Source organism: Aphanomyces invadans, assembly GCF_000520115.1.
Source record: "Aphanomyces invadans strain NJM9701 unplaced genomic scaffold supercont1.4, whole genome shotgun sequence".
Taxonomy (NCBI): Eukaryota; Oomycota; class Saprolegniomycetes; order Saprolegniales; family Verrucalvaceae; genus Aphanomyces; species Aphanomyces invadans.
The window spans coordinates 2321871-2343553 of record NW_008580149.1 but is presented as its reverse complement, the minus strand read 5'-3'; the positions used below and the strand labels follow the sequence as shown (position 1 = coordinate 2343553).

At 57.1% G+C, this 21683-nt stretch overlaps 9 protein-coding genes across 11 annotated transcripts; 3 read left to right on the top strand and 6 right to left on the bottom strand.

Moving 5' to 3' along the window:
* Nucleotides 1-99: 99 nt before the first annotated feature.
* On the bottom strand, nt 100-2704 carry H310_03105. 2 transcript variants are annotated; one of them, XM_008866860.1, is made up of 13 exons: nt 2557-2704; nt 2367-2494; nt 2211-2315; nt 2106-2165; nt 1985-2053; nt 1519-1930; nt 1376-1471; nt 1224-1329; nt 1091-1139; nt 878-1014; nt 575-775; nt 429-519; nt 100-382 (listed from the first exon to the last, which is right to left on the bottom strand). In XM_008866860.1, exons 1-13 carry the CDS (start codon nt 2654-2656, stop codon nt 152-154), a joined length of 1785 nt encoding a protein of 594 aa, XP_008865082.1. In that variant the 5' UTR covers nt 2657-2704; the 3' UTR covers nt 100-151. The 2 variants fall into 2 exon arrangements, with proteins under 2 accessions (XP_008865082.1, XP_008865083.1); XM_008866861.1 differs by lacking the exons at nt 575-775; nt 878-1014; nt 1091-1139.
* A 267-nt stretch (nt 2705-2971) lies between these two features.
* H310_03104 (hypothetical protein) lies at nt 2972-7086 on the top strand. The gene is made up of 13 exons (XM_008866859.1): nt 2972-3584; nt 3641-3942; nt 3997-4207; nt 4265-4582; nt 4640-4825; nt 4916-5015; nt 5097-5384; nt 5465-5619; nt 5668-5898; nt 5946-6161; nt 6211-6535; nt 6584-6625; nt 6679-7086. The coding sequence occupies exons 1-13, from the start codon at nt 3009-3011 to the stop codon at nt 6969-6971; spliced, it is 3243 nt and encodes a 1080-aa protein (XP_008865081.1). The 5' UTR covers nt 2972-3008; the 3' UTR covers nt 6972-7086.
* On the bottom strand, nt 7008-7894 carry H310_03103 (hypothetical protein). Its single transcript, XM_008866858.1, has one exon. The coding sequence runs from the start codon at nt 7689-7691 to the stop codon at nt 7128-7130; it is 564 nt and encodes a 187-aa protein (XP_008865080.1). The 5' UTR covers nt 7692-7894; the 3' UTR covers nt 7008-7127.
* A 35-nt stretch (nt 7895-7929) lies between these two features.
* H310_03102 (hypothetical protein) lies at nt 7930-9290 on the bottom strand. Its single transcript, XM_008866857.1, has one exon. The coding sequence runs from the start codon at nt 9033-9035 to the stop codon at nt 8061-8063; it is 975 nt and encodes a 324-aa protein (XP_008865079.1). The 5' UTR covers nt 9036-9290; the 3' UTR covers nt 7930-8060.
* A 1487-nt stretch (nt 9291-10777) lies between these two features.
* H310_03101 (AGC/PKG protein kinase) lies at nt 10778-13723 on the top strand. Its single transcript, XM_008866856.1, has 5 exons — nt 10778-11965; nt 12009-12297; nt 12345-12654; nt 12701-13168; nt 13215-13723. Exons 1-5 carry the CDS (start codon nt 10848-10850, stop codon nt 13421-13423), a joined length of 2394 nt encoding a protein of 797 aa, XP_008865078.1. The 5' UTR covers nt 10778-10847; the 3' UTR covers nt 13424-13723.
* Nucleotides 12222-14686, bottom strand: H310_03100 (hypothetical protein; the record flags this gene model as incomplete). The annotated part of the gene is made up of 1 exon (XM_008866855.1): nt 12222-14686. One exon carries the CDS (start codon nt 14684-14686, stop codon nt 13535-13537), a length of 1152 nt encoding a protein of 383 aa, XP_008865077.1. The 3' UTR covers nt 12222-13534.
* A 1110-nt stretch (nt 14687-15796) lies between these two features.
* H310_03099 (hypothetical protein) lies at nt 15797-17150 on the bottom strand. Its single transcript, XM_008866854.1, has one exon. It carries the CDS (start codon nt 17135-17137, stop codon nt 16136-16138), a length of 1002 nt encoding a protein of 333 aa, XP_008865076.1. The 5' UTR covers nt 17138-17150; the 3' UTR covers nt 15797-16135.
* A 914-nt stretch (nt 17151-18064) lies between these two features.
* On the top strand, nt 18065-19804 carry H310_03098. 2 transcript variants are annotated; one of them, XM_008866852.1, is made up of 6 exons: nt 18065-18591; nt 18638-18670; nt 18724-18950; nt 18998-19141; nt 19222-19290; nt 19354-19804. In XM_008866852.1, exons 1-6 carry the CDS (start codon nt 18093-18095, stop codon nt 19651-19653), a joined length of 1272 nt encoding a protein of 423 aa, XP_008865074.1. In that variant the 5' UTR covers nt 18065-18092; the 3' UTR covers nt 19654-19804. The 2 variants fall into 2 exon arrangements, with proteins under 2 accessions (XP_008865074.1, XP_008865075.1); XM_008866853.1 differs by having other exon boundaries at nt 18998-19290.
* Nucleotides 19805-20406: 602 nt separating this feature from the next.
* On the bottom strand, nt 20407-21289 carry H310_03097 (hypothetical protein; the record flags this gene model as incomplete). Its single annotated transcript, XM_008866851.1, has 2 exons — nt 20407-21024; nt 21077-21289. The coding sequence occupies 2 exons, from the start codon at nt 21287-21289 to the stop codon at nt 20407-20409; spliced, it is 831 nt and encodes a 276-aa protein (XP_008865073.1).
* Between the last annotated feature and the right edge of the window lie 394 nt (nt 21290-21683).

Here is a 21683-nt window from a genome sequence, read left to right as displayed (position 1 = left end):
GATTCAAAGTGCTTTGAGCAGTCGCTCCCCTTTCACGCGGGCTGAGCCCTTTCCTCCCGACGTAGAAAGCAGCGACATGCCACCCCTCTCCCCAAAGACTGCTGCAGCACACGGACTGAATTCATGTTAAATCGACGGGACTCGTACGGGTCTACGGCGCCTCGCGCTTCAAGCGGCGAACGTGCGCCAGGTCGTCGGTCAACTGAGCATTGCCCGGATCCAAGATCAGCCCATCCAGGTAGTCCTGCTCGGCCTTGGCCCATTGCTTGTCGATCGTGTACGCTGCACCACGACGTACCAATGTCTTGAGCACCCACTGGCGCCGCTTCGCTGACCCTGGCGCTGGAATCGCTGAATATGGTACAGCTGACGGGACCGAGTCCTGCACACCGCGTCATTTCACCATGCATCGATACTGAGACGGTGACCTCCAAGATAGCAAGGGCTCGGGTGCAGTCGACGATGCAGGCCGGCGCGTCGAGAAGCGCCAAGTGGCATGCCGCTCGGTTGGACAGGCACCTGGTTGCGCACACATGTGACCTCATCCAGCGCCGCAGACCATTGCAATGCGTACGAAATGAACGTTGGGTCGAGCGTCAATGCCTGGGAATACAACTCCCTGGCCGCGACAAAGTCTTGGTTCGTGTAGCACGCGTCAGCCTGTTTCTTTTGTTCGGCGCACGCCTCCAGCTGCCCAATGCGCGCGAAATCGAGTTGCAGTGGCTCGCTTTGCGGGTGGAATGTCAGCGCGACCCCGTAGTCGGCCTTGGCTTGGCTACACACAACACCAACGATGGAGCGTCCGCACACTGGAACGCGGTCACTCCAACGATTCCCAGACGAAAGCCTCGTTCTCGCCTCGGTGGATCGTCCTTACCTGTACAACCCGAGCTGACAATATGCCGTGCCGCGACGGACCAGCACGCGCACCTTGAGTTGAATGTTTGGCATCGTTGGGGTTTCTCCGCGGTCCGGCAACTGAGCGAGGGCTGTTGTGCAGTCGTCGGCACACAGCTACAACGCCATCCCGAGCCAAACATGACTGACCACGACGTCCTGGCGCATTCGAGTATGCTGTGTGCATCCGCACCTGGTACTCGCCAACTTGGAGGAAGCATGCCGCTCGGTTGGACAGGCACCTACCGGAAGTTCCGCATCAGCCCGATGCTGTCTACCGTGGAGTTGCCAAGGCGACACGGTCATGCCGTTGACGGTGGGCGTACGGGGTGAAGCTTGGGTCGATCGCAAGCGCGTCGCCATACGCATTGATGGCACTTTGAAAGTCCTTGTGCCGGTAAAAGTCGTCCCCTCGCGCTTTCAACCACACAGCTACCGACGACATGAATCACTCGAGGATACCGTCGATAGGACGTACGATCGGTTTCGCTGATATCTTGCGCCGCTGCCGCATGCAATCCCTTGTGGCTCTTGAGGTGTTTTCGGTTCTTCATGAGCCAGTTTTCCTCGTCCACTACGACGTGAAGAAATCGTCCCGTCGCTTGTCGGCAAGAGTCGCACCCGCAGTAGACTCGCGCGATGGGGTCGGAAACACCCGAGGCGTGAACACGATCTTGCTCACTTGGTCTGTTTGCCGCGGCGGCGGCAAGTACGTCACTCCTTCATCAATATCTCGGTCGTTGTCGTCGATCCATGGCTGGTTCGCCTCGTCGTCCTGGTTATCGCTGTCGTCGGCGTCGGATTCTGTGTCGGACGTCGCCCACTTCCTGTCCGGTGCGTCATCGCTGGAGGCAATTTTTGGGCCGGGCTCGGGGATCTCGAACTCGCCGTCGGGGGTCATTTCAAGAATCGGCGGCTCGTTCGGACGAGCCGCCGGTGGCGTTGCCTTGGGCGACTTGACTGGCGGCTTCTTGCGCTGGATTTGGGATGGCCTCTGTTGCTGGAGCTCTCGAAATGTCTGGTACATTGCGTCCTAACCGTGGCAAACATGCAATGGTTTGCGATCGTTGGGACCGAGCGGTCGGACCTCTTCGCTCTGCTTTTCGTCGGCCTTCAGGTCCTCCAGCCGTTGGCGTTCGATGTCGTCCAGCGACATCTAGCGAGCGGAATTGAAGCGACATGCACGAACGAAGCGATGGCGTTATTACTTGGTCGCGCAGTGTCTTCTTTTCGCTTTGGTACTTGAGATCTTTGCGGTCTTCGCTGAGCTGTCGCCACATGGTCAGCGACATGGACAGTGCATGCCGTCGCACCTTTTGCTCGAAAGCTTCCTTTCGGGCCATGGACATCTTACGGCGCTCGAGGCGGTCCGCCTTGGTGCCGTCGTACGCCAGTTGCTGCCACACCCCGGGCTCGTGCTGGATACAACATGCTGGTGGTCATGCGGCGTCTTTGGCGGCACAGCATACCTTTTGTGCGACCAACGCGATGGCGCCATTTGCGATCGTCACGGTGGCGTTCTCGGGTTGGATTCGAGCGTGCAGATCCACGAGTAGCACGTATGGCTTGAAGTTGATCTTCACGACGAGGTCCGCAACTAGATCGACCGATGCGGCGTCAGCGCGACGATTTCGACGTCGTGCTGGTCTATTCACGCACCGTAGATGTCGACATCCTTTGGACTGACGCCTTTCAGCGGTACATGTAGCGCCACCGACGAAGCATCTTGCTCCCACGTGAACTGCGGTGTCAACGGCATGCCGTAGCGCGCACTCGGCAAGTGCGTCCGTTCAAGATTACCTCGGGGATGTTCGAATTTCGACGAAATACTATCATGATTAAACGCATCAGAGTAGGTTAAATTTTCTTGACTTGCTTTTCGTGCCATGAGACCACGATATAAACGTAGGTTGAATAGTTAAGCGCAACGACAGAGTTTGCTAATACTATTGGGGACAAAATATATAGGCATTTTCAATATATTATGAGACAATTGCAACTCGTGGATTTTGAAATTATAATCTTGGTTTTTGTAGAGTTGACGAAAAAATACAGTTGCGAAAAATTAATTTCTAGCACTCCATCGCAACAATCGCAAAAGCAAAACCATCATGGAGGTACTCGCTGACATCTCCGACCTTCTCGTGGACCCTCCGCTGCCGCTGGCCGTTCCTGCACCACTAGATACCCTGAGTGACTTGGAGCAGACAGCAAATGAACAACTTCCTCCAATCGATGCAACCGAAGAGCGCGTCGACAGCGACTCGGACGACAACAGTGACATCGAGACACCATACATGCCGGAGATTGCACAGTGGAGCTCGGACGACGACGTGGAGGAAGAGGATGAAGAGGAAACAAAGAACAAGCCTTCAAAAGGTCGCAAGAAAAGGCGGATTGCTGACATCATCGACGAGGAGGACCTCGAGGACGAAACAATTTTGGCGCGTTCCGCCGAGCACGAGCGCGCGAAAATGTTTAAGGCGGACGAAACTCCCACGAACTTTGGACGGGCCGAGGATGGACGTGTGTGCTTGAATCCACTCCCCGATGGCAACGTCCCGACAGGTGCAGTCGGGGCTGCAGACGCCCCGGTTTTTGTCGATCACTTCATCTCGACAAAGCTAAAACCGCATCAAATCCAAGGGATTCGCTTCCTATGGAGCCACATTTCGACCGGACCCAAGGTAACCCAACGTGAACATCTCGCTCGGAACGCTTTTGTTCTTCTCACGTCACTCAGGGCTTTGGATGCATCTTGGCCGACTTTATGGGCCTTGGCAAGACACTCCAGGTGATCACAACCGTCCATTCGTTTTTGAACGTCATGACGGTGGATGACGACGACGACGACAAAACAGAGTACGCCAAGTACAACACAGCGCTCATCCTGGCGCCTGCGATTTGCGTGCGAAATTGGGAATCCGAGTTTGCCAAGTGGCTGTCCCCGCGAGAGCTGGCGCGGATGCAACTCACGACGTTGGAGTCGGACAAGTCGATTCCAGACCGACTGGCATCCATCCTGGCGTGGCACAACAACGGAGGGTACGTCGTCCCGTAGCTTGGTAACGAGCCCTGCCACACGAAGGAACATGCTAGCGTCCTGGTCATGGGATATGAAATGTTTCGAAACATTGTGCTGCAAGCGACTGGCGACGAGAAGGTGCGCGGCAAGACGAGCGCCGACTTGGAGCGCCGGATGCAAGATGCCCTGGCTTGCTTGTGTGGCCCAGGGCCCGATTTGATTGTCCTAGACGAAGGCCACCGCATTCGTGATGCCAAGTCCAAGCTCGTCAAGGCGTTGAGCCATGTGCGTTTGCTATCTTTTGTCCACCTGCATGCGCTCGGGGGTTTCACTCTGCTATAGGTAGAAACCCGACGGCGCATCATCCTGACGGGGTACCCGATCCAAAACCACATGAAAGAGTACTGGACAATGGTGAACTTTGCCCGGCCCAACTACCTCGGGACGTTGCACGAGTTTAAGAATCGATTTGTCGACCCGATTGAAAACGGTCAGTTTGAAGACTCGTCCGAGAGCGACATCATTTTGTCCCGGAAACGGACGTTCATCTTGACCAAGGAACTCTCGACGCTCGTGCTGCGACGAGATGCTGGGTACCTGCATCGCCAGCTCCCAGCCAAGCACGAGTACGTCCTGCTGTGCAAGCTCTCGCCCCTTCAGGTACCTAGGCCGACCGGCGCCACACGTTCCATGCCGACGATGTCTCGGATGCCGTAGGTAAAACTCTACAAAGCGTTCCTGCGAGGCGGCGTGCCGAGAAACCCGACGACCGGGAAAATCGATGTCCTTGGAGGATACCACATTTCGTTGGCCATTGTGAACCACCCAGACGTGCTCTTTGACGCCCTTCCTGGCAAAGAAGAGGTCCCGCCACCTCCTGCAACATCCCACGCTGTCGACGACGTAAGTGAACTCTGAGATGCAAGCATGAATTGGATGGAAGTGCCAACCTGTACACGTTTTTCATCTGAATTCTTTGACATGGCGAGGTAGGACGTTGACAGCGACATTGAAGCAGTCGAAGCTGTGGTGCGCACGATGGGCCACCGACTGAGCTTTGCCGAGCCGTTGTTCGCGAAGGATTATTCAAAAGGTACGAAGGCCAAGTGTGTGCATGGCATGTCCTGTTGCGCGTTGTTCGCCCGAAGGAGTCTGACCATGCGGTGGTGCGCAGGCATTGTCGAGCACAGCGGCAAGATGGTGTTGCTGCTGCACATTTTGCGGGAATGCCGGCGCATCGGCGACCGCATCACGGTGTTTTCCCAGAGTCTCCCTACTCTGAACGCGATCCAAGACATGCTGGACGTGTACAACACGTACAAGAAAGACTACGAAAAGATCCACGCGATTCGGATCGACGGCAGCACGTCGCAGCAAATGCGGTTCTCCCGCATCGCCCAATTCAACGACCGCGACGAAGAAGTCGACGTGATCTTGATCTCGACGCGGGCAGGCGGCGAAGGTACGTCGGAGGCGGATGCTCGATACAGAAATCTCTGTCTGGCTCATCCCAACGAACGGCTGAGAAACACGATCGGGTAGGGGTAAATTTGTGTGGCGGGAATCGCGTCGTGATATTCGACGTGTGCTGGAACCCGTGCCACGACGCGCAGTCCATGTGCCGGTCGTACCGGTTTGGTCAAGTCAAGCCCGTTTATGTTTACCGCCTCATTTCTGCCGGCACGATGGAAAAAAAGGTGCGGTCGAGAGCGCTGCAACGCGAGGCGCATTAACGATTCCAGTAGGTGTACGACTTGCAGGTGAAAAAAGAGGGCGTGAGCAAGCGCGTCGTCGATAACACAGCGCTCGAACGCAAGTTTCAGAAACTCGACGTGAAAAAGTACTTTGACATCCACGACTTCAAACATGCCCAGACCAAGCTGGGCGACCCGTCGATGGCGATGGAGCCCTCTGCCGACGCCGCCACATCCGACGAAGTGCTCCACAGTGTGTTGAAGTCGCGGTCGGCGTTTCTGGTGCGGCTAAACTCGTTCCATGATGGTCACGACGGGACGACGTGTAGGCCGACTGGTTTGAGCAAGAGAGCATGTTTGAAGAAAACACGGACGAGCAGTGCTCGGCCCTGGAACAAGAAGAAGCGTGGAAAGAGAACGAGATTTCCAAAGCGGCGCGCGGCATCCGATACCACCAAGTCGCGTCCGACTCGTCGGCGTCCATCAAGCGGGTCATTTGCACCCAATGCAACCAGCCCAATCCCGTGACGGAGTTGGACTTGGAGGTCGGTGCTCATGCACGACAAGGCGACCGACCGACTAACACTCGCGTAGAAACTCAGCTTGGATTGCTCCGAGTGCGAAACCACGATGGACTTGAGCGACCCCGACCGCATTGTGACTGTGAGCACGAAAAATCACCCAGAAGTCGCTCAAATGCAGCACATGCACCAAATGCGGCAGCGTGAACTCGCCATGGCCGCGAACCACCATGGGACGACCTTGCCCGCGTTCTCCCACTCGGTGCACACTCCCCATGCGGCGATCGCGGGGCTTCAACGATTCCTACCTCCTCCGCCACACTTGAGCCACCTCACGGACTACCTCCATCGACCTCTGCCATCGTCCTTGACCGGACTTGTCGCCGCCACGACTCTACGTACGCCATCGATCCATGCGCTGTCGATTCACACTGGTTGTGTTGTAGGCGCTCCAAGTCAAGGTCCTCCTGCTGTGATTTCCTTGGACGGTACGATCGTATCTGTGGGTTGCGTCCTGTGCCTGACTCGACGTGTGGTGCAGATGACTCTGGCCCTGCCTCTCGCTCGATGCCGTGTCGCCGCCGCCGACTGTTGTTTCTTCGCCGCGGCCTCGATCGACGCTTTGCCGAGGATCTGCGCGAGCGCGCAGCCAAACTGGAAGGCATTCAGTTCACCGTCCAGCTCGATTCACACACGACCGATCTCGTCACTGCGATGACGATGGAAGCTACGCTCGCCTGGCTCAAGCTCCAACTACTGCCGCCGCACGTGACGTTGCGGCCGGTCGCATGGCTCGAGAACCTCGTCGCGACATCGGCGCAGCAGTGTAACTAGGTCAATGCAACGTCGGTCGGGTCTCCCCTCTCGCACTCTAGACAGCAAATGGGACGTGCTATTTTCTCGTGGATGGCACTCTACACTGGAGCGGCACGAAAGCGGCGAAATCGAGATGGACTGGAAGAACGCGTGGGTTGGGCGCAAAGTGAACGACTATGCAAAGAAGAGAGCGGAGGAGACGGCAGCGGCTGCCGCCGTCAGCACGATGGAAGCAGCGGACGAGGGTTTTGACGTTGTCGGGGCCGTTGTGGTTTGGGGAGCGGTGGAGGCGTCGACGACGTTGTTCGGTGCCAAGGTCGTCGAGGGACCGTCCGTGGTCGGTGGCTCCGTGCGCGACGGGTCGAAGCTCTGGATCTCTTTGTTATTCGCCTCGAGAAACTCGGTCAGCGTGAGCTTGCCGTACTCTTGGATGTTGCGCCCGAGGAACGAACATGCGCTCATGCCGACGAAGATGGAAGCCACGTTCGAGAACCATGCTTGGCAGCGCGGGTTGGCGGCCATGGCCTTGATCGTGTCAGTGGATGCAGGAGTTGTTTCGAACAACGAGTTGAAGGGCCGGCCGCTCAATGTGGCGGTCGCGCATGCAGTCGCGTCCGGGGTGTCGTACGTCGGGACGACCGCCAGCGCAATCTTGCTCGAGTCGCACGGCGCCAACGACGCTTGGGTGGTCGTGGCGATCGCTAGAGCGCAGACGAGCGCGGAGGACGGATGCAGCATCGACGCAACTCGAGTGCGGGATGGCCGGTTGGGGAGTGGACCCAGCCCCCTCGCATGGCGGGTACGATGCACCTGCAAAAAATTCACCGATTTGCATTCACTTGGCCGAGAAATTCATGAATTTTTGTGGAATTCCCACGAGAAAACGCAGAAATTTCACGCGGGCTGACGACGACGCGCGACCGTGGGTGGGGGGTGGCATGCCGTCGGAGGTCCTGCGGTGTCATACCAAGAGACCAACGGCGCGATGGCGTGAGATCGACGCTGCGCTGGCTTGGCGCGCGACGACGCAGACCGCTCCATGGACATGGCATGCAGTGTTACGATTAAAGAGGACTGCTTCGGCGGGTCCTTGGCAGAAGAGTTCAGTTAGAGCACCGCGGCGACAACGGCGGCAGCCACCGAGCACCACGTGGCGAGTTGAAAGGACGAAGCGGAGGGAGACATCACAATTGGCGTCGACGCCGTCGTGAGTGGAGCTACGGTCGTCGTGGTCGGGGCCATCGTTGTGATGACTGGCACCGCCGTCGTCGGTGGTTCTTCGGCAGGGGAGTCCGTCGGAGCATCGTCGTCGTCTGTTTCAATGGGGCTGTTGTCGGCCGGGCGATTCGGGTCGAAGCGTTGGATTTCCTGGTTGTTGGCCTCCAAAAACGCTTCCAAGGACAGGTTGGAGAAGCTTTGGATCGACATGCCGAGGTACATGCACGGCTTGAAGCGAGCAAACGGTGCCGACAGCTCGTTCCACCACGTTTGGCAGCTGGGGGTGTGGACCATCTTGGCAATCGTGTCCGGCGGCGTCACGGACGTCTCGAAGATGCTGCGGATGGACTTGCCGCCCAGCGCTTCGGCGCCACACGCCTCGGCGGCTGGCGTCGCCATATACGGGACGGACGTGAGAGCGATCTTTCCCGTATCGCATCGCTTGAGACTCGTTTCGCCAGACGCTTGAGCGGTCGCCACCGCCGCAACGACAAACAACCCTCGCATTGTATCGACCTGGTGGTGACGCAAGTAAAATCGTAGTCTGGTCCGTGTAGCCCCTGGCGCCAAGAACTGCACGATTAGACCATCTGGCGGCTGCGTCCACATTGCGCCTGGGCTGTAGGAGCTGTACGATAGGCTGGACGTGCCCTTTGCCTGCGCGCGACGCAAAGTGGTCGGTGGAGTCGAGGCCATGCACGTAGCCATGGACTGGAACGACCACGACGCTCCCTCAAACCCTTGAGCGGTGCAGACCCAGTGTACATGAACACGTTGGGGGTGGCTGCGCTTGCGTAATCGAATCAGACGACCACATGCACGGTCCGAATTGACAGACGACGCGCTGCCGACCACCCGTTTCATGCTGCATTCCAGCGTGCAAAGAACTTGTCGTGTTGGTGCTCCCAGCCCATGCACGTCAAAGGACAAGCACAGTTGTATCCGTGTGGTTGTTCTTCACGGCCGCGGCCAGGCAAAACACAACTCGATGTCGTCTTTGATTGCTGAAATGCGACCGACGCCAGAGACAACCTACCTTCGCTATGTATAGCCAGTGGCGCAACCGACTGGTATTTGCCACATGACGGCCAAAACCACGACGGCAGTGGCTGGCAAGACCACGAGCCACGACAGACATGCTGCAGGCGGCTGACGGGGTCGGCAATTGGAATGGTCGGAGGGGAAGGAAGTGGGGAAGCAGCGAGGTCGTGTTTGGTCAACTTGGCCTAGAGGGACGGTCGTTTTCTTTCGACAGGTGAAGCGTTCAAAGGGGCAAGCACACCTGGCGCGGACGTGGACACGCCCCCTCACGTCGTTTGGAAGCGATGGGTGTTGGCTGGGTCGTGATTCCCTGGTCCTTTGTTGTCATCACTTGCTGCCATCGTTGTCAGGGGAGCAATCCCAGTTGCCGGTAGAGGGGGGGTCGCTAACACTAGTTGTGTCGTGCAGGACGAAGAGCCGTAGTAGCATGTATAGCGGCGCGAGTTGTCGAATCAATGGTCGTACCGGCGTATCAAAGCCTCCCCTCTCTCTCATGGGGCTCGTGTCCACTGGGCGATTCGGGTCCAAGCGTTGGATTTCCTTGTTTGCTGGCCTCCAAAAACGCTTCCAAGGACAGGTTGGAGAAGCTTTGGATCGTCATGCCGAAGTGCATGCACGGCTTGAAGCGAGCAAACGGTGCCGACAGCTCGTTCCACCACGTTTGGCAGCTGGGGGTGCGAACCATCCTGGCGATACCACGGACGTCTGGAAGATTGTGCGAATCGACTTGTCGACAAGGGCAGACGCACCTCTCAGCAGGCAGCGTTGACATGAATGGCTCTGACGTGATGGCGATCTTGGCCAAGTCAAGAGTGTGGATGGACTCAAGGCCAGTGTCAAAGGGATGCACCGACCGCAACAGTGCGCACAACCCTGTGCATGCCGTCGACGCATGGGCAAACGAATACTGAAGATGGTGCGGGGCCTGAAAAGGTCGACCACGGCGTCGCAGAGGTTGGAGCAGCTGCTTGGGGTGAAGCATTGCAGGCAAGAGAACCTTATCTCAGCGATATCCCCAACAAGGTGCAAGCGTCAAAGCCAGCCAACATGAGCGCAAGCGATGCGAGATTTGAGCTGGACGTGACCACTCGAATGGCAAATGTAAACTGTCGTTGGAAATGTTGCGCTGTCTCGCTACCAGCCGCCAGTTCTTCCTCGCCCCTGCATCCATAACGTGTCGTGCGTATATCGAAATCCATGTCACATGGCGATGCTCGAGGTACATGATCGTTCTGAAAGCGCAGAGACCAGGACGTGGTGGCCACTGGCCGCTACGTGCATTGTGACTACTCTTCACGCCCATGTGCCATCCGCTCGCGTGCACTTCTCCACTCAAGGCCTTTGGCCTTGGGTGCCGCGTGTTCACGCAAAGAGAAGGGCAGCTACACGACGTACGCGCCGACAGCCCACCATGCCAAGTCCATCCTCACGTTCTTGCCGCGTTGTCGCATGGAGAGGCCACCGATTTGAAGCGCGAGTTTCGTTGAAACAGGGCGGGGAAACGGCCATGTAACGGTTCGTGTAACCGCTCGAGTGCCCCTGCGCCAAGTGACCTGAAAATAGCCCTCGGTTGCCTGGCTAGCTCCACTGCGTGCATGGAACGGCCATCCATTTTGCGTTTCGAGGTGCATCACGATGGCGTCTTCGGTCCCCGCTGTTGTGCCGACGATCGTGCCACCTGCTGCTCCGTCCAAGCTCCCCGCGTTTCAAGATTTGTCCTTGCACCATGCGGGCACGCGGCCGGCATCGCCCACGGGCCGCAGCGGCGCGAATCGCCGCGCCCCCATCAACGATGCGTCCGTCGAACCGGACACCCACCCGACCGCGCGGTCGGCGTCGACGTTTCCCAAGAGCGCCGAGACGGTGCAAGTGATTCTGCGAGCGCTCAAGGGCCACTACCTCTTTAGCTCGCTCGGCGAGTCAGAAGTCGTCGACATCATGCACGCAATGTCTAACATCCAGCAGCCAGCCCACACGGACGTGATTGTCCAGGGCAGTGCCGGGAATTGCTTTTACATCCTCGAGGCCGGGCAGTGCGAGATCCGCGTGCACAACGACGTCGTCGGCAAGTACGTTGGTGGGGACGCGTTCGGCGAGCTCGCGTTGCTGTACAACTGCCCCCGCGCTGCCACGATCCGCACGCTGACGCCGTGCAGTTTCTGGACTGTGGACCGTACGAGTTTCCGCAAGATCTTGGCGACGACGGCGTCGACGATGCAGCTCTCGCGCGTCCAGTTTCTCCAAAACGTGGATTTGCTGCAGCGGTTGAGCCACAACCAGTTGCAAAAGGTCGCCGCGGCCCTCCAGCTCGAGCAATTTCCCGACGGAGCGTACATTATCAAGCAGGGCGATGAAGGCCACACGTTTTACATTGTTGTCGAAGGCACGGTGCAGTGCACAACGTCGTCGACGTACGATGGCAAGGAGAAGCCACTCATGACCCTCACCAAGGGCCAGTACTTTGGCGAGATGGCGCTGATGCTGAACGAGCCGCGCCAGGCCAACTGCATTGCCCACGGCACGGTGTCGTGCTACGTGTTGGGGCGGCAAGATTTTACCAATCTCCTCGGGCCCCTTCGCAGCCTCTTGGACCGGCAAATGCGCATTCGAGTTCTCCGAAGTGTACCCTTGCTCAACTACCTCTCGGACGACGAGCTCGACCTCCTCGCGCATGCGCTCCGCGTTGTGTCGTACGACGACAAGCAGCCGATTTTACGCCAAGGCGACAACGGTGACACGTTTTTCATCATCAGGTACGTCGACGCCGTTCGAGGCAAATCATCACGCGGTCGGTAGTGATGGCAAAGTCCGCGTGCACAAGTCGGGCGTGGAGATCATGACGCTGCGGTCGGGCGAATTCTTTGGCGAGCGTGCGCTGCTCAACAACGAGCCGCGCGCGGCCGACTGCGTCGCGGTCGGGCGCGTCGAGTGCCTTTGCTTGGACCGGAGCTCGTTTGAAGGGCTGCTGGGGAAACTCGAGCACATCATGGCGAGGGAAACCAAGCGCCAGCAAGCGATGCAGGAAGCCGCGTTTGCCAAGGGGACGCCAGCTCAGCCCTCGACGCACAAAAAGTTTTCCCTCGCGGTACGGTGTCGTGTGTGAGAAAGCTCCAAGCGACGACGGTGCTGTAGGACTTTGAAAAGGTGCAGACGATCGGGACCGGCACGTTCGGGCGAGTGCTCATGATGAAGCACACGTCGACGGGCCAGACATTTGCGCTCAAGTGCATGCAAAAAGCCAACATTGTCGAGACACACCAGCAGCGCAACGTGCTCCATGAAAAAGGCATCATTGCCGAGTGCGACCACCCGTTTATCCTCAAGCTGTACGAAACCTTCAGCGACTCGGATCAGCTGTACATGCTCCTGGAGCTTGTCCAAGGGGGCGAGTTGTGGTCGCTCCTGTACGAGAAGGCGTATTTGGTGCCCAAGGGGGTCTGCGGTACGTCGATGACGCGCTGCGCCACTTGCTCACATTGCGTCAACAGGCGCGTTCGACGTGCCCAGCGCCCGCTTCTACGCTGCCAACGTCGTCGAAGTGTTTCGATACTTGCAGACGCTGGGCGTCGCGTACCGCGACTTGAAGCCGGAGAACCTCATGCTCGACCACGACGGGTACTTGAAGATGGTCGACTTTGGCTTTGCCAAGCACATTCCGTTTTACAAAGGCGCGCTGTTGTGCGAGAAATCGTTTACGTTGTGTGGCACGCCCGAGTACTTGGCCCCCGAGCTCGTCCTGAACAAAGGCCATGACAAAGCAGTCGACTACTGGGCACTCGGGTGCCTCCTGTACGAGCTGCTCTCGGGACGCACACCGTTCCAGCATCAAGAGCAACAGCGCATCTTTGAAAAGATCATCCATGCCAAGACCGCGCTCAAATTTCACGCCAAGTTTGACCCGTTGGCCCAAGACTTGATCACCAAGTTGCTCGAGCCGAACCCCGGCCTTCGTCTTGGTGCGTGCGCGCGTCCATCGACATGCCAACTAACTTCGATGGATAGGATCGTTGGCGGGCGGCATGAACGACGTGGTCCACCATCCGTGGTTCGCATCGGCCTCGTTCGACTGGAATGGCCTCGTCCACAAGTCACTGCGGGCCCCGTACGTTCCCGTTATCAAGGGCGCAGCGGACGTATCCAACTTTGACCGGTGCAACGAAGCCCATTCAGTGACCAAGTACACGGGTCAAGACTACTTTGAAGGGTTTTAGTTGCCGCTTTGCAGCAACGTAGCGCGCCACGTCGTCGTGGGCTCGTTGGATGGATATATCTTTATCATAAGCATGGGGGATAACGTTGCCCGACGGCCGCAGAGCAGACAGCTATGCCAGTTCTGGCACGATCGTGGAAACGCCGACCGGCGCGCCCTTGTCGCGTAGCAGAGCGACCACGTCGCTCGGGGCGTTGGGGTCGTGCATGGCTAGATCAAGCGCGTCGCGACCATTGCCTTCCAGTTGGTGGGTGATGAGGTATCGCACGACGTCCCAATGTTTGTTCATGATGGAGTGATGGATGGCCTGCTTCGTGCACCCTTCTTGGCGATGGGTATGCAGCCATCGAACGACGTCCAAGTGACCGTTCCTGGCAGCTTCGTCCATGGCAAGCGTTGTGCAGCCGCCGTCGTGGTTCGAATGGAGCCATTGGACGACGTCAAGATGGCCACAACATGCAGCAAAGTCCATGGCGTCCGTCGTGCATTGCAACCCGTGGGAATCGAGCAACTCGAGCATGGCTACATGTCCATGATGCGCCGCTTTGTTCATTGCATTTGCACCATACACTTGGTCCTTCCCCAACGACTCGATGATGTACCCCACGATATCTACGTGGTTCGCCCCCGCTGCGTGCTCCAATGCCCATTTCAAGCACGGGTGGGCTAGATGGGCATGAAGAAACTTGACGACGTCGAGATGACCGTACTTAGCGGCAGCCATGATAGCCCAGGCAGAACATCCTTCCGTCCGTCGTTCATGAAGGTATCGCACGACGTCGATGTGGCCGTAGTGCGCGGCTTTGTCAATGGCCCATATTGTGCATCCATTGTGGCGCACAACTGCATGGAGATAGTCTAGGATGTCCATACGGCCAGTTAATGCTGCCAGGTCCAGCAATGGGTATCGCACGGCCTGTATGGTCTGTGCTGGCAGCATCTGGAGCACAGGCAGGTTGCCGCTGAATACTGCATGCGACACAACGATGTCGCGCAGGTGGGGCAGGCATGCCAGCAGCTTGGGAAGGCGCTCGTGGCCCCACTTGGTGTACCACATGGACACGATATCGTGAAACGGGGCGAACGCCATCGCGGTCAGTTCGAGATCTTTTTCGTCCACGCAACTATGGCGCAGGTGGGTCCATGGATTCGCCACCGTCACAAACGGGCGCATGTCGTAGTAGATGCCTCGTTGGAACGTCGCAATGGCTTCGATGAGGTCCTGGCATGCGAGGACGACACGTGCGGGTGGCGCACCAGACATGATGGAAAATTGGGAGTGCAGCGCGGGTCAACAAGGGTTCATGTTTATGTGCTTCGAATGTGCTGTCGCGTTCTCGAAAACGCTCGAGTGATCGGGTCTTGGAAATGGTGATACGCTCCTGCATCTCCACGGTCGACCTTGGATGCATGGAGCGGTTGTCCGTCCAGGCCGAGGGGGTTGTCGCGGTTCGTGCGGCCCTTTGTCATGTGGTGATGTTGGCGCCGGAATTTGGCTGGTACCCACAGCTAAATTTGATCGTTTTTCAGTCATTTTTTGTCTTTTTGGGTCCAGTACGATTTTTCGGTCGACAACTGTGACTGGGCACAGATATTTTGATATTTGTGCTATTTTAATATATCAATTGTAAAGTACAACATTAATTCATACATCGAATTTACTGGAAACTGAAGTCGTTTTACATTTGGCCAATCATGGACCGACAAAGTGGCTGATCCAATCCGCGACAAGGACTGATGTGTATTTGGCCAATCAAAAGCTAAGAAATTGTTTTTCTCTCCGTTGTGGGTGAGAAGTCAACGGCAATTCGAACGATCGGCCAACGTGAGCGAGCTTGTCGCGGAGATGCCGCCGCTCTCCCCTTGTGCACGGGCGAGCACTTGAGCTCCCCCCTTTTGCACGGGTGACCCTCCCTCCTTATCTTACAATATTCGGCAACACCCGCTGACCCCACGAGAGAAGAAAATCCACTAGAACGTAGTGTTGGTCCTCCCCACGGGGTCCACTTCCATCGCGACAAACAGTTTGCCACAAGCGCGCGAGATCATCGTGATACATGCCATGTACAGCAGATACCTCTCTGTTTCTGCTTCCAACTTGGATAGTCTGCTGCGTACAATAGTGGCGTCGAGGACGACTCGGGGAGTGCGTCCTGGCGATAGACTTCGCTTCCTTCCACGGCAACCTTGACGTCATGTGCATCTATTTCGATATCATGCCGTGAATATTCGCAGTCACGACAGCTGCGCGTATGGGGCATTTGAATCTTGTCATGTTCCGACAAGCGCATCGCCCCAAGAACCAGCATCTCACGAGAGCATTGCACAGTGCTGTGAGCCACAACCAAGAAGCAGTCGCAGCTTACAACGTGGGAGGCGACCAAGTGTACGATCAGCGGCAAGCACGGCCAATTGACCGTGGTGCCGTTCCGGCATGACTGCAACATGAACGGCACGACTGCTGCCATGGACAAGGCGGTAGCACTTGTGCGGAATGCGCTTGGTTGCCTCCATGGTTTAAATGTATCGATGGAAAAAAATCGAGGCTTGTGCTGGCCATTCTCTGGAGCATACTGAGTGACGTATTGTTTGCGCTTGGTTGTTAAGGTGGCACGACAAGCAAGGCATCGAGGAATGCGGTCTTTGGTTTGCTCCATGGCAATGTCCAGGGCATATTGAACATCACTGCCGCAGCGAGAAATCGCACGGCATCCTAGTGACCCCTCTCTGCCGCACGGCGAAGTGTCCAAGTCGAACAACCTTCTTGGCGATTGGCATGAAGATATTGGACAACTTCGGCATGTCCGTGTACCGCAGCACCGTCCATGGCCATTTCCGTGCAGCCTTCCGTGCGATGCACATGCAGCCATTTGACGACATCCAGATGGCCATTGGAAGCTGCGCTGTCGATCGCAACGACGGAGCACCTCAGTTTGTACTGATGCAACAACTGGACCATGGCTAGTTGGCCATGGCGGGCCGCTTCGTCCATCACTTCTACTGAGAAGTGCCTGTTTTTGCCCAAAGCATCCAAGACAAACGCGGCAATTGCCACGTAGTTTGTTCGCGCGACGATGAACATGGCCAGTTTGAGCTGCCGGATGTTGGGCCGGTGGGTGTGTAGAAATCTCACAACTTCGTGGTGTCCCTGGCTTGCGGCAAACACTATGGCAGCGGATGCGCAGTCATCGCCTGTTCGGTCGTGGAGGAAGCGAACGACGTTGAGATGGCCATAGTGTGCGGCTTTGATCATGGCCTCTCCTGTGCATTCGTCCGAATTTTCCACGAGATACTCGACAACGTTGATGTGGCCACTTGCTGCGGCCAACTCGGTCAATGAGTACGGCACGCTTTGCAACAGTTCCGTTGGCAGCTGGGTGAGGACTGCCAAGTTCCCGGTGCACACGGCATGCGCAGCGACGACTTCCCAAATGTGTGGTAAGCACGCAAGCAGTTTGCAAAGACGGCTGTGGCCTGCATTCTTGTACCAAGGTGAAATGATGTCGTGGAAGGAGGCCAAGGGGTGACCTCGTAGGTTCCTGTCCGCCTCGTGCCATGGCACCAATTGAAGGAAGTTGTTGAGTTCTCTGGACGGATTCTGCGCCCCCACGAACGGGCGCAGATCGGCACAGATCCCTTGCTGGTACGACGTGATCGTGTCGAGGATGTCCTGTGTCAGCAGCACCGCCGCGTGCGGCGTCTTCAACGGTGCCATGTCCGTAGTGAAGCATATGCCCGATCCACTGGAAAGACCGTCACTCACTGCAAATATTCGGATATGGATTATTCGGATGCAGAATGTGTGCGAATCCCTGAGTGCCGTTTCCTGACGGAGGTACAAGCAAAGGGATTCACAGCCACTGGTCTTGGTGGCTGTGGCGGCATCCCTGTTGGATTCAGCAGGTCTTCGAGAGCGCTCGGCCATCGTCGGGTATCTGGTAGAGCATGGTGTCCACCGTGGCTGCTCAAGTATCCCGAGAAATGGAACAAGCATGCAATGGGGTGGTGGTGGTGGCTGCAGCAGAAGTTTCCTTCCAGTGGTGGACTTGCGCCTCGCGAGTCGTGTGCCAGTCGCGAATCTCGACTGACACACTTCATGCTCCCGATGGCGCTGTGCGCTCCCAAAAGTAGCGATCTATGCAATCCATCGCCGTCGCATGCGATGCTGACGCAGTTGCCTCGACGACGATTCATCGGAAACGACGCCATCCTTACGAACGCGCCTAGAGGAGTCTGCTGTCGACAATGGAGGGGAATTCCTTAGCGCAAAAGCGAATCAATCGTATATGCTACAACCATCTCACAGCAGGTAGCTCGCCGCAGCTCGCGGTGGTGCTGGCACAGTGCTTTGTCATTGCCAAGCACGGGCCAATCGAAAGCGCACGTCACTGAAATTCCACAAATGCATGCAATTCATTGGATGAAATATGTTCCTCCCAACTGCGCCGTCAGTACCTCCGTTCGTGATGCAACGCAGAGATAGAGGTCGTGCGGACGTCGCTGCGCATCGTAGCGACGTCGCCGCAGCCTTTCCACGTGCAGCATTTGGCCCAAGTGTCGCGGTACGCAAGGATGCGTCGGTGGATGGAGGCTGACGGATTAACCGGACGCTTGTGTATCCGGAAAGCGCCATTCCTGATCTGGATTGGGCATCTTTGGTGCAAACCAGGATGGCACCAGCGCGGGGACGGAAGAGGGACGAAGCCGAGGGGTTTGTGTCGAACGCGATGACGGGTGTGCCTCGTAAAGCGGCGGCGTCCGTGGCCAAGAACCTCTTTGTCCCGTCCGATGCATCCGACGCGACCCATGGTGCAGCATCCGCCGTGGTGATACCACGAGTCACGAAACGCGAACTCAAGAAACAAGTGGAGGAAGTTGCGGAAGACGGCGACCAGCACGACGATGGCAACGGCAACGACGATGGTGGTGACAACGATGACAAGCAACGTGACGAGAATGAATCCAATGCCGTGGCGTTTCAGTCCCCTCCGGTGAAGCAGGAAGTGGAACCTGCATTTGGCAGCCAGTCGGCGACCCCTGTGACTCCCGGCAGTCTCCACGACGACTTCATCAACTTAATGAAGGCCCAGGGCCTTGAACGCATGGCAACAGACGCGGGTTTGTTGAAAGATGGCCAGTTTCGCGACCTCAAACGCGAGTGGGGCGGAGGTACTTGCGTCCACGCGTTGCCTGCGTGAGCTTATGTATGTCGCAGAAAGTACAACCTCCACGTCTTTCTTGAATGACGGTACAAGGGAGCACGTTGATTTGAGACAGTCTAAGCCGGTCGATTGTGTCCAGGCACGTCGTCCGGGTTCCAGGGCGGGTCGGCGTCGACGCCAAAGAAGAAGAAACCCCGCGCCCCCGTCATGAGCACGACGCCGCTTTCCGACAAGGGCAGCAAGGGTTTGCGTCACTTTAGCATGAAAGTATGCCAGAAGGTCGAGGAGAAGCACGTGACCACGTACAACGAAGTCGCGGACGAGCTCGTCCACGAATTTGTCACGATGAGGCCCGCCGAGTCGGTGGTGCGGTGATTCAACTCGATCTCGTATGGCTAACTCGTTGTGGACAGAACTACGACGAAAAGAACATTCGCCGGCGCGTGTACGATGCCCTCAACGTGCTCATGGCGATGGACATCATCTCGAAAGAAAAGAAGGAGATTCGGTGGCGGGGTCTGCCTTCCAACGCCAAGCAAGACTTGGAACTGCTCCAGGTACTACATCTCTGCCGTGCACGTACGTCGCGGCTCCAGCGCAGGTATCTCCGATGACGACTTGACGGGGTGGCATACAGATGGAGAGGGCCCAGCGAGCAAAGAGCGTCGAGCTCAAGAAGCAGCAGCTGCAGGAACTGCTGCTCCAGGTAACTCCATGGTATTGCATTCGTTCGGCGCCTGATGACTCTGCCCGTCGTCGCAAATGGCAGCAAATCGCACTCAAGAACCTCATCCGCCGCAACAAACAAGAAGACAAGCCGCCCGCGCTGAGTCGCATCGCGCTGCCATTCATCCTCGTCAACACGTCCAAGGACACGGTCATCCAGTGCGAAATGAGCGAAGACCGCCAGGATATTTTCTTCAACTTTAGCGGCCCGTTCGAAATCAACGACGACAGCGAGATCCTCAAGCGCATGAGCTTGCACCACGTGTCGGCCGCCGAGGCCGCGACGCACATCCCTGAAAAGCTCGTCAAGTACCTACCTCCCGAGTACCTCGCGCAAAAGTAGTGGTGCCGGCGACAAGTGGTGCTCCCGTCGCATCCATGATACGTTCGACTGATGCGAGTGCATCGAGCCACGAGTGTCGCAAGTTGGCGACGTTCCAGGCGACTTTTGTAGGCCGCGAATTCATTCAAAATGGCAAACCGCATCATCATCCTTGCTGGCAAGGCGACGTGGACGGGCAGGATGAGAGTCTGGGCAGCGCGGAGACTCTTGTCGCGTCGAATCATGGACTGTCCAAACTGGGGTGCTCGTGCAGATCACTCGACGCTCGATTGTTCGTGAAAGGTCCGCACTCCATTTTTCCTGCGTTGACTGGGCACGCAGAGACGTAAGACGTCGAGCCACGCCGTGTCGCATTGCATTCGACTCGCGCGAAGCGAGTTGGGTCATCGTGCCATCACTTTGCCATGAGACGTGGTTACACGTTGAGTTTGTGTCGATGCCACCGCGCATAGCCCGAGCTCGTCCAGGTTGAGACAACGTTGCTGCGAGTGAAGAAGGCATGACGTTGTGGAGGTCCATGCAGCTACTATGATGATGGTGGAGTACAAGTGTTTAAGGTTGCGATATGCTTGCTCGCAAATAGTTGACGACGTCGTTGCTCGGGTCGCTGGATGACATTACAGCTGCAAGGGCATTTGCCACGCATCCTTCGGTCCGGTGGGAAGCAAGAAATTTCACAATGCTCAAATGCCCACACTGTGCCGCCCACGTGAGAGCCCATGCCGAGCACCCCTCGGTGCGGTTGTCATGGAGCTATAGGACGACCTCCAACTTTCCATTCGCAGCGGCGTCGTCCATGGCGGAGGTTGTACACCCTTCGTGTCGATGCGCATGAAGCCACTTGACTAACTCCAAATGGCCCTTCGCGCCGCACGCCATGTCCATCGCAGACGTCGTGCAGCCTTCTGTACGATTGGCATGGAGCCACTGGACAATGGCGACGTGGCCGTGGGTGGCGGCCCAGTCCATCGCGCCCGTCGTACACCCATCGCGTCGATTGAGATGTAGGTACTGAACCATGGCCAAGTGACCATTGCGCGCGGCGCCGTCCATCGCCCGAGTCGAACATTCCCTGTCGGTCCCGAAAAGATCGCTCAAGAGCACGGCGACATCCATTCGGCCATCCGCAGCTGCGTACTCGAGTGCCCACTCGAGATTCGACTCGGGGCGATGCAACTGAAGAAAATGCACAACTTCCAAATGACCGTTTTCGGCGGCGCCATTCATAGCCCACATGGAACACCCTTCCGTTCGACGTTCGTGAAGGTACCGGACGACGTGGAGATGCCCATATTGGGCTGCAACGTCCATGGCCAACGATGTGCATCCGGAGTGGGTTACGACTTCATGGAGGAACACCAGCACGTCCAACTGACCGTTCAAAGCAGCCAGATCAAGCAAAAACAGTCCGCAACGTCGCAACATCTGCAGCATGGAGATGCTTCAACACGGTCATGTTCCCACTGTAAACGGCATCCAGGATCAAAATGTCCTTCATCTGCGGCAACGATGCAAAGAGCTTCCATACGCGGGACATACCAACGGATCTGTACCACGCTGCGAGCACGGCATGGATAACACCGAGCGCGACGTCAGTCGGGTACCGTCCTTCGATGGTCACCACGCGAAGCGACATGTGGCTGTCGAATGGATTCCTTACCCCAACGAACTGCTTCATATCTAGGTAGATTCCATGCTGGTACGACAGCATCGCCGTGACCAGCTCTTACGACACTAACACGACGGACGCCGCCATCATCAAGAGAGGAAATGCGATTTTTCTGCTTCATACACTATTTACGGGTGATGCGAGAAAGCACACGAGTGGGAGGGAGAAGGTAAATAGTGTGTGTTTGCCCTTCTTCACTGCGTGGATGCGCGCATTCCTTCCTCACGTCGACCTGGTGGCGTCGAAAGGCGTGACGAACGAGACCATTTAATGCATTGACTGCAGATTCTACCTCCACGCCGAGTCCCACAAGTCGCCTCTTGATGGCATCTCTCATGGCGCGTGCCTCTCACAGATTGTG